The sequence below is a fragment of the Pistacia vera genome, unplaced genomic scaffold (genome assembly GCF_008641045.1).
Source record: "Pistacia vera cultivar Batoury unplaced genomic scaffold, PisVer_v2 Contig267, whole genome shotgun sequence".
NCBI classification, from domain to species: domain Eukaryota; kingdom Viridiplantae; phylum Streptophyta; class Magnoliopsida; order Sapindales; family Anacardiaceae; genus Pistacia; species Pistacia vera.
Window position 1 is genome coordinate 265,878 of NW_022196076.1, and position 10,781 is coordinate 276,658.

General features: G+C 34.4%; 1 protein-coding gene across 1 annotated transcript; it reads right to left on the reverse strand.

Annotated features, from left to right (window-relative positions):
* Positions 1-18: 18 nt before the first annotated feature.
* Positions 19-3,955, reverse strand: LOC116133210 (beta-glucosidase 12-like). The gene is made up of 13 exons (XM_031418895.1): positions 3,768-3,955; positions 3,311-3,380; positions 3,089-3,147; positions 2,897-2,972; positions 2,230-2,307; positions 1,922-2,009; positions 1,558-1,813; positions 1,327-1,442; positions 1,028-1,245; positions 897-928; positions 634-736; positions 435-543; positions 19-342 (listed from the first exon to the last, which is right to left on the reverse strand). The coding sequence occupies exons 1-13, from the start codon at positions 3,924-3,926 to the stop codon at positions 174-176; spliced, it is 1,533 nt and encodes a 510-aa protein (XP_031274755.1). The 5' UTR covers positions 3,927-3,955; the 3' UTR covers positions 19-173.
* Between the last annotated feature and the right edge of the window lie 6,826 nt (positions 3,956-10,781).

The window sequence follows — 10,781 nt, forward strand, 5'->3', positions numbered from 1 at the left end:
ATTGTAGGGAAACTTTACTAATAAGAAAGATAAAGGCAACGCCCATACATGAGATTTATCAACAAGAAATATGAAAATAGAAATACAACGAAAAGACTAGATAAGTGCTTTAACTAAAATTATAACATAATTATTTTATTATAACATATGATATTCAGATTAGGTAGCTATATCTATTTCTGTAGGAAATTCCTGAACCAAATGGCCGACTGCTTCGGATATCTTTTGTTGCCATTTTTGTAGTCGACAAAGTTGATGCCGAACCTCACTGTATAACCAGAGGCCCATTCAAAGTTGTCTAAGAGTGACCATGCAAAGTATCCTTTCACATTTACACCCTCCCTGCCATAAGATATTAATTGAGAGTTATTAATTGATTATCAAAAGAAAAATTACATATTTTTTTGACATGACTAAAGAGAAATTAAACTCACTTAATAGCCCTTTGAAGAAACAAAAGATGGCGGTGGTAGTAATCTATCCTCATGGGATCCTTCAGGGCTTGCTCTAGCGGCAAGGTTGCATTATTGAATTCATCAAGCCCTGGAAAAAGATCAAAAGTTGTTTACTGATCAAATACTTTTACATTATATTATTTGTTGGGGTCAATGAAGTGCTGGCATGATTTTTCACCATTTTCAGTTATGTAAACAAGAGGATTGTTGTATTTTTCCTTCACGTATAGTAGAAGATCTCTGAACCCCCTTGGATAGACATGTAGCCAACTTGAAGCCGCCTGCCAAACATACGAATATTTCAAACATTGAATCAGGAATATCAATACGCAACCCAAGATTATTTTGTTTGTGATTAAAATACATTAACGTAATTCATTTTTCTTCTATAACAGTGTCTTTTCAATTTTTATTCTTTTAAATGCATATATATATATGTACCTGTGGACCGATAAGGATGCCATTGCGACTGGCTGGAAGAGAGAAAGAAAAAAAGAAGATGAATGTCATGGAAAAATGTGTTGATAAGTAGTAAAAATAATCAATATTTTATTTATTTTAGGTGTACTTACTGGTCAAATTAGCAAGAGAATCTGATGAATAGCTAATGTTGACGGTATTGGCAACAGGAACGTTAGCTGCATATTGTGCAGTGTAGTAATTTATACCAATAAAATCGAAAGATCCTTTAACCATTTCTGATTGCTCCTTGGTGAACTTTGGGAGCCTTTGTCCCACAATACTTCTCATGCTGAATGGATAATCACCATAGATAATTGGGTCCATGTACCTATATGTTAAAATTTAATTAAAGAATCTGCGTAATTTATATATAACTTATATTTCTATCCTTCAATAAAGATTTTCTCACCATCCAAACATGAAATCAAGGGCTCTATATGCTGCCTCAACATCAGCTTTCTTTTTGGAGTAAGGTACCATCCAATGAGACACCAGTGTTATCCCAATCTTGCCCTTTTGAATCGCCTTATTAAGAACATGCAATAATCATAGTTTTAGTGAAACCGAGAGAGATAGACATGTAATTGACATATAATATATATAGAAAAGAAACAACGAGAATTGAGAAGCTAGTAATAACTTGGTATTTTTGCTTGTATAGTTTGACAGCTGCGGCATGAGAAAGTAGCGAATGGTGACCAACAATATAAGGTTCAGTGGCGGAGTTTCCGGCCTGACATGCTGCATTTACCCATTTGGAACACCGGCCAGGTGCAAGTGAGCCCAAGGCATAACCATTACCACTGTATGTCCATGGTTCATTTAGAGTGATCCAATGCTTCACACGATCACCAAATTCTTTGAAGCAAACTTCTGCGAAGTCTCGAAAATCGTCCCTGTAATATAAATATGGTCACAAAGGGTTTGTCTATGATAGCTAGCCAGAAGCCTGGAACTAAATTAAGTTTAACTCATCAATATGTGAAATTAAGTTGTTCACTTACACAATGCGAGGGCTTAAAAAGCCACCATACTCATCTTCCAAGGCTTGAGGAAGATCCCAATGAAAGAGAGTCACAAAGGGCTGCAGACCTGCAAATTATTGTAGCCACAAATTCAACATTTTTTTTTTTTTTTTTCTGATCAGAATATGGTTTCTTGATCCAATTGATTGTGCATGTATGTGAAAGTCTGTAATAAATCCAAAATTTCAATTAATTAATTTTACATGTGATAATCTATCAAAATTTTGAAGTAGTTTATCTAATTTGTTTGATCATAGGTAAGTCCTTAGGTAGGGTAAATTTATCACCGTTTGATAGGAGCTCGTTGATGAGATTGTTGTAAAAATTAATGCCTTGTTTGTTCACTCCCCCGCTTAACTTTCCACCTAGTTAGTGAGAAAATAAGAAAAATAACTATAATTACAACAGAAGAAAAGAATTATTCAAAGTTCATAAGATTATTAAATTTAAAAAAGAAATGTTTTCTATTTGACTATAATACATACATGACTGCCAACTCAATCGATGGAATTGAAAGTTTAACTATAAAGTTAGATAATAATTTAAGTCATTTTCTCAACAATTAATAATTTAACAAAGATGAGAAATAAACTAAATTAACATGCACTTATCGACACGGGAGATGCCCAGCATCATATATGGACAAGGGCATATTTTTTATAATATGGACAAAGGCATCTTTCCCATAGTAGTTCTGTAGCTACAGAAATTCAATATAGTTACAAAAAAATTGACACCATTGTCATATCTGGTGGGCACGACTGAAATAGTAATTTATAAATAAATATTCTTATGGATTTGATAATGCTAATTAATGTTGGTATTAATAAACAAATAATTACTTGTGTCTTTTTTCTGCTTGGAGCATAAATATTGCAATGTGTTTACTCTTACTTTTTTTTTTTTAATTTACTTTCATACGAATAATTAATATTGAAAAAACAATTATCTTACCGGGTAGTATTCTAGACCACGAAATGGAGAATCTGAAAGCATCTGTATTCATTTCCTTCATTATCTTCACATCTTCCTAGAGTAGTAATTATTAAAATCGTCATCAATTAGTCTCATTTCGTAAAATTATTTACCTTGTCACTGAATCAATATGTTCCAATATGCAGGATCAATTAAAAAATTTATCCAAACCTTGTAATGGTGGTAGAAATCATTTGCAACATCTCCATTGCTCCGATCCGTTATTCTTTCTACAATATATACCACAAAAAGTAAATATATATGTATCATATACATCAAATGTATGTACATATAATTTATGGAGAACCGACTAATCGTATTAGATTATCAATGTTAGCTAAAGGATCAAAGGAGAATCAAATATGAGATTAGTCATGATCTATAGAGAGAAACCTGGCGAATTATGAGTGAAGGTATCCCATATACTAGGGCCCCTCCCATCTTCATTTGCAGCACCTTCATACTGAAAATCGTATAAAATATATATATAAATTAATTTAATCATCACATCAAAAAAAAATTCTTAGAAATTGATAAACGTAGTATAGAACTACTACTTATATATTATTTCTAGTATTAATTAATGAGTAATACTATACTTACAAAGATCTACATACAAAGTGATATGACAAAAAATGAATAGAAGAATGAATTTAATGAGTTTGACTTTTTGTTTTACACTTCCATTCATTTTATATAGAAATCTTTGTAAGATTTCTTTGTAAGTGAGTTTGACTTTTTGTTTCACTCTTCCATTCATTTTTTGCCACCTCACTTTATATAGAAATCTTTGTAAGATTTCTTTGTAAGTATAGTATTATTGTTAATTTTAGTAAAATATATATTGAACCTGGTAAGAAGCGGATGCTGTTCCGAAGATGAAACCTTTTGGAAAAGAACTCCGGTTGAAGGGAGTATAGATATGTTCAGCTGCTATGAAGCTATAGGTTTGAGCTAGCAAGGTGATAAGGAGCAGGAGGAATTGTAGAAGAGAGGTTTGCATAGCCATATTTGATTATGATTTCAACTTTGAATAAGCACTACCCCGGCTTCCCTATTTATAATGAATTTAGGAACATTTGTGGCGTTTTTATTCAAATTACGATAAGTTTATTTATTCTTGCTCTGACCATATCCATAAGATTTAAAATCAATGTGGGTGTCATTTAAAACATATTTGTTTACCCTATATATTTTAACTTCTAAATCAATCAATAACTATCCGATTCATTGGTTCTGACCATATCCATAAGATTTAAAATAAATGATTGAACGTGCAAGACAAATTGGTAAAAGCCGCAGCCCGAAGATAAGTATAGCCAAGCGGTTTCCATATATATAAGATAAAATAATAGTAATAATAAAAGTTACCATGTGTATCATATGTATTAATATACCTCAACGAATAGATTAGAAACCAATACTATAGAGTAATTTTTCAAAAATAAAGGAGATTGGAGCACCAATGTTATGATTTGTTTAGATTGTTGAAATTTATGTGCTAAACTTGGCATTATGCCCTTGTATTGTAGCCGAATTTTAACCAAAATATGATCAACATGCAAAACAATATATATATTTCCACAAGACTGGTATAAGTTTGTTGAAAGAGATGTATGTATAACTTAAAATCTTTTCTTCTTTTTAATCTTGATCTAAAATTTTGGCATCAGTGCGAAACATAGCTATCATTATTCATGTCAGTGAGGATTTTCTTATTGTTGAATTCCTTTCTGCTACCTACCGTATTTTTGTATTTACTCATATTTCCTTAGGATCATGATTAATTGTATTCCTAATTTTCATACAATTATCACATTGTCTAAAACTTGATAGAAAATCCCTTTTTATTAGGGAAAGAAATGTTAGGCAAAAGCTGAGTATAGTAGTTTGGGTTAAAGTGTAAAGAACCAATACGGTGTGTTTTGTATGTGTTGAATATTTTCTCAATACGGTGCATTTTTATAATCATCTCCTTGATATAAAAACGCAAGGGTTCTCTGTTCCTAATTCAGTGAATAAAACTTCAATATATTCATTCAGTTAGCCCAACTGTTTTTCTCCCAAATTCTTTATTTTTGTTAGTTTCTTTTTCAAATCCGGTCAAGAATCTTCATGGTATCAAAGCTATAAACAGACATCCATGGCTAATTTGAGTTCTGGATCCTTGAATTCTAGCTCCAAGGTAGTGAACGAGCAATCTAACAGTGCAAACGCAATGAATTCAGTTGCTCATTCCTCTCTTCCAACTCTTTCAGTCAAGCTAGGAGAGAGAAACTACAGTCACTGGTGGTCTCAAGTCTTTCCTGCGTTAACCTCCTATGAGCTTGATGGCTTCGTCATAGGTGTGCATGTATGTCCTTCCATGTTTTTAACTGAGCAAATACAAGATTTTGAACGAATAATCAAGAAACCTAACCCTAAGTATTTTGATTGGAAAAAGACAAACCAATTTCTAGTAAGCTTGGTTAAATTCTTCCATTTCCGAGTCTATGTTTAGACATGTTGTTAAATACACTAGTGCGTATGAAATTTAGAATACTTTGGAGTTGCATTTTCAGTCTTTCTCAAAGGCAAGAACACTTCATTTGAGAAATCTATTGCAAAACACTAAGAAGGAGTCTATGAGTGTTAATGAGTATATTTTGATGATGAAAGAGTTAGGGGATGAACTAGTGGCTAGTGGAGTTCAAATGAGGAGCTATTGTTGTACATTCTGGATGGCTTAGGTCCAGAGTTTGATGATATGGTAGCTAATTTGGTGGCCAATAGTAGCACTGCCACTCTCCAAAAAGTTTAGATACTACTTCACAAACATGAGATGAGCATTAATTGAGAAGTAGAAAAGTGCATTATCAAATTTCATGGGATGACATATGCACTACTGGCTACAAAACAAGGTTCGAATGATGCTACAGGTGTACCGCAGTTCCAAATCCCTACTGCACCATAATTCCAAAATACTGGGTCTAGAGGAATTGCATTTCAGAATCTTGGTTCTCCATCTATTATTCAACCAATTACGTGGCAGAATCCTAATCTTTCACCTATGATCTCACAAGGCATGTTAAATTACCAACATCATGGAGTTTATCCTCAACAACCCCCTAATGTAGCCATGTATACTGTCACTTTTCTTCATCCTGTCACTACTCAGTATTCTTCTCTTGGTGCTGTTCAGTTTAACAATAATGGGATTAGAGGCCTAGGTCTAGGCAAAGGATACTTTAGGCCTCAATTAGTTTGTCAAGTATGTGGGAAGAATGGTCATTCAGCTTTACAATGCTATCACCGTTTTGACTATGAATATCAGGGGTTTGTGAACACAAACCATAGCAACAACGGTTTTTCTTCAGCTCAGACAGCTACTCTCCCACCTCTAGTTAGTAATAATCAACCATATTCAGGGATTTCACATGACTTTAATGCCCAAGCTCAAGCTCTCTTTACAGCAAATTCTCTACCACCCAAGCACCCTTCAAATTCTTATGATGGATTTCATGATCTCTCGGCTGTTAGGGTGTCTAGAAATCCTCAACCAAATTACAACACTCCATAATTTCAACTATATCCACCTGAGCATACTCAACAGGCCATAATGCCAACATAACTTCAACTAATAATTCAATCTTGATGTCTGCTTCTTCTGCACCTATATTCTCTAATGCCACTGCTCTAGCTATTGCTACACCACAAACATTCACATATCAGTCTTGGTACGTGGACTCTGGCCCCTCAAACCATATGACTGCCGATGCAAATAGCATGTTGATGAAGTCCAGTTATCAGGGAGGGTCCCAACTACCAGTTGGTAATGGTCAATCCATTCCCATTACCTATACAGGTATTTTATTGTTACCTTCTGCTGATTCTAATAGAATTTTGCAAGTCCATAACATTTTGTGTGTTCCACATATTGCTAAGAACCTACTGAGCATGTCTCAAGTCACTAAAGATAACCATGTGATAGTTGAGTTTCATGCTGATCACTGTTTGATAAAGGATAAACAAAGCAAGGCTATTCTCCTTTAAAGGACAGTAAATGATGGTCTGCACCCTGTGATCCTAGTTCTACTTCAGCCTTCAATACACATGAAGTCGGCTCATTCAAACCTAATAAAGAGTACTTTCGGATAATGATTTAGATTCTGATCCTGCTTGTAATTCATCTAATAAATTCTTACTTAATGAGCCATCTAGTAATGTTTTACTATGGCATGCTAGATTAGGCCACTGTAGTAGTAAGATTCTAAATAATGTACTTGCAAAGTTGAATGTAAGAAAATCAAGTATTGGAAATAAAGATTTCTTATGTGAGGCCTATCAGTTTGGCAAACTACAGCAGTGCACATTTCATACCTCTACTTCTGGGGCTAAAAAACCCTTAGAGATAATTTACTTTGACTTGTGGGGCGCTCCTATTCCGTCTATTTAAAGGTATAGATATTATGCTATATTGGATGATTTTAGTAGATACATATGGATCTATCCACTAAAACTAAAGTCTGAAGTTCTTAATATTTTTACTTAGTTCCATTGTTTTGTGGAGAAATAATTAGATGCCAAACTGAAATGCTTACAAATAGATTAGGGAGGGGAATTTCGACCCTTTACTGGTTATTTGGAGAAACATGGCATCCCGTTTAGGCACCTTTGTCCATATCTTCACCAACAAAATGGTAGAGTAGAACGTAAACACAGAACAATTACTAAGTTTGGGTTGTCTCTTCTAGCCCATGCAACCATGCCCTTGAAATTCTGGTGGTTAGCCTTTAGTACAATTGTGTATCTACTCAACAGGCTTCCCTTAGCAGCTATTAACTTTGTATCTCCTTTTGAAACTTTATTTCAACAAGCACCAGCTTACACTAACCTTAAAGTGTTTGGTTATTTCTGCTATCCATTTCTTAGGCCTTATCAAAGGCATAAAATGTCATTTCACAGAGAAAAATGTGTTTTCTTGGGTTATAGTCTTGTCCATAAAGGCTACAGATGCATGAACTCTAATGGCAGAAGTTATGTTGTTAAGCAAGTTCATTTTAATGAAACTGACTTTCCATTCAAATATGTTTTCCAACCTGACCTATCTTCTCCATCTTCACCTGAATTTTGTGAGGTCACTAAGTCTTGGATCTTGAAATCACTTTCACTATCATCCAAGTCTTCAGAGTTAGTTTCTAAACCTGTACTCATACAACCATCAGTCAAGAGAGTTCTTCTACAAAATCCATTCAGGACTACAGAGTGTCTTCACCACAAGTTGATACTACTAATACTACTTCTGGCAGTCCTAGTCTTATCTTATCTCCTCCTGAAAATATATCTACAGTGTCCACTTCAACACAAACAAATCCTGAAATTCAACTTGAGGTTGTTCTTCCCATGACTTCTTCTAGTACTCTATCTTAGCTAATAGCAAAACTACAAATGTCCATCCAATGGTTACTCGATCTAAGGCATATATTTCAACTAATATACCTCAAGCCCTTCTATCTACACATACAATTCTACCTGAGCTATTGTCAGCTACGGAAGCTTTGCAAACTCCAGAATGGAAAGCAGCCATGGAGGCTGAATATCAAGCCCTATTGAACAATCAAACCTAGAAATTAGTTCCCCTTATGTAGATGGCATGAATATAGTTGGCGGTTTTTAAAACCAAACTACACTCACATGGCTCTCTTTCTAAGTATAAAGCTCAATTAGTAGCCAAGGGGTTTCAGCAAACCCCTGGTCTTGACTACTTTGAGAACTTTTCTCCAGTAGTTAATGTAGCAACTATCAGAGTTATCTTATCCTTATCTATGTATAATTAGTGGGAAGTGCAGCAACTAGATGTGAATAATGCATTTCTCAATGGAGAATTGACTAAACAAGTCTTTATGATGCAACCAGAAGGTTTCTCTGATTTTTCTCAAATAAGGCAGGTTTGTCAGTTGCACAAAGCCTTATATGGGCTCAAACAAGCTCTAAGAGCTTGGTTTGAGAAGCTGAAACATGCTCTATTAAGTTGGGGTTTCCAGAATTCAATCTCTGATGTCAGCTTGTTTTTTTCTATAAAAAGGAGTCTTGTGTAGTCTATCTACTAGTGTATGTACATGACATTTTAGTAACTGGAAATAACTCGCAATTAGTTGATTAGATAGTGGCAGATTTGAATACCAAATTTGCTTTAAAAATCCTAGGCCTTGTAAGCTACTTTCTTGGGTTTGAAGTTAAGAGAAATGACAAAGGGTTACTGCTCACACAAGGTAACTATGCTCAAGATCTCTTGATAAGAGCTGGTATGAATGAATCTGAACCCTGTGTTACCCCTATGGCTACTGGCACTAGGCTGAGGAAAGAAGATAGTGATCAGTTTGATCAACCTTCATTATATAAAAGCATTTTTTGAGGGCTACAACACCTGACATTGTCCAGACCTGATTTTGCTTTTGCTACGAACAAATTAAGTCAATTCTTTCAGCAGCTCACTGTCAATCATTGGACAACATGCAAAAGGGTTCTTAGATATGTAAAGAGAACACTGAATCATGGCTATTATTCACTAAAAATGAACATTTTATGTTAGAAGCTTATGCGGATGCAGACTAGGCTAGTGATGTTAATGATTAGAGATCTACAAGTGGTTATGTTGTGTTTATTGGAGGAAATCTAATTTAGTGGAGTTCAAAGATACAAAAGGTAGTTTCTCTGTCATCTACTGAGGCAGAATACAGATTTTTAAGCCAAGCTTCTACATAACTTGTATGGATCAGAAATCTATTTGAAGAAATTGGTCTTATTTTGAATGGTTGTCCTATACTGTGACAACATGAGTGCTAGAGTATTATCTTCAAACCCTGTGTTTCACGAACAAGACACATTGAAATTGATGTGCATTATGTGAAAGACTTAGTTGCAAATAAAAGCCTAAGTGTGCAATATGTGGCTTCTGAGTACTAAGTGGCAAATATCCTAACCAAAGCTTTACCTGGGAATCAATTTAATTACTTGAAGGAGAAACTTACTATTACAGACTCTTTATTTGATTAGATTTTTTTTTTCTTAAGCAGTTACATGAGAATGCAGGTGCTGTGTTAATTCTTGTAGTCATGAGAATGAGTTGTTACATTATATGTTGCTGATGCTTCTAAGATGAGCTACTGTGAAGTGGTGTTCAGATATGATAGTGTTAATGTTTAGGAGTCAAGAAAATGAATTGATGCATTATATATTGCTGATACTTGTAAAATGAAGCTAATATGGTATGCTTCTCTGCTATTTTGTGAGTATAAAAGTAGCTATAGAAAACGAAGATTGTCAAAAATGGAGATGGTGTGCCTTATTCATCTGCTGTGTTGTAAGAGTTGTGAATATAAGAAGTAGGAATGGAACTTAACAATGAAGCTGCTATGGAATGTTATGGTATGCTTCTCTGCTGTTTTGTGAGTATAAAAGTAGCTGATAAAAACAACTGGTGATGTACTCTAGATAAGTTCGTAGCAAATGCAATTGTTGTGTGCTACTGTGGAAAGTATTGCTATGGTGTTCATTTCATTGGAAGCCTATAGGAATGGCATAGTTGTGTGTTAGTTGCTATATGTGAAGAAATGTAAATAAGAAGGAGATATGGATACTCAGCAAAAGGAGTTCTTGTAATCAGCCAAAATTAAGGCATTAAGGATAGTTTTGTTTACGGGGAAATATTAGAAAGAGTTAAGACCAAGATCAAGAGATGTTCTGTGTAAGGGGAAATATTAGGCAAAGAAATATTAGGCAAAAACTGAGTATAATAGTTTAGGTTAAAGTGTGAAGAATAGAAGTAGGTTGGGTTTCAATGTAAGAACCAATACGTTGTGTTTTGTATGTGTTGAATATTTGC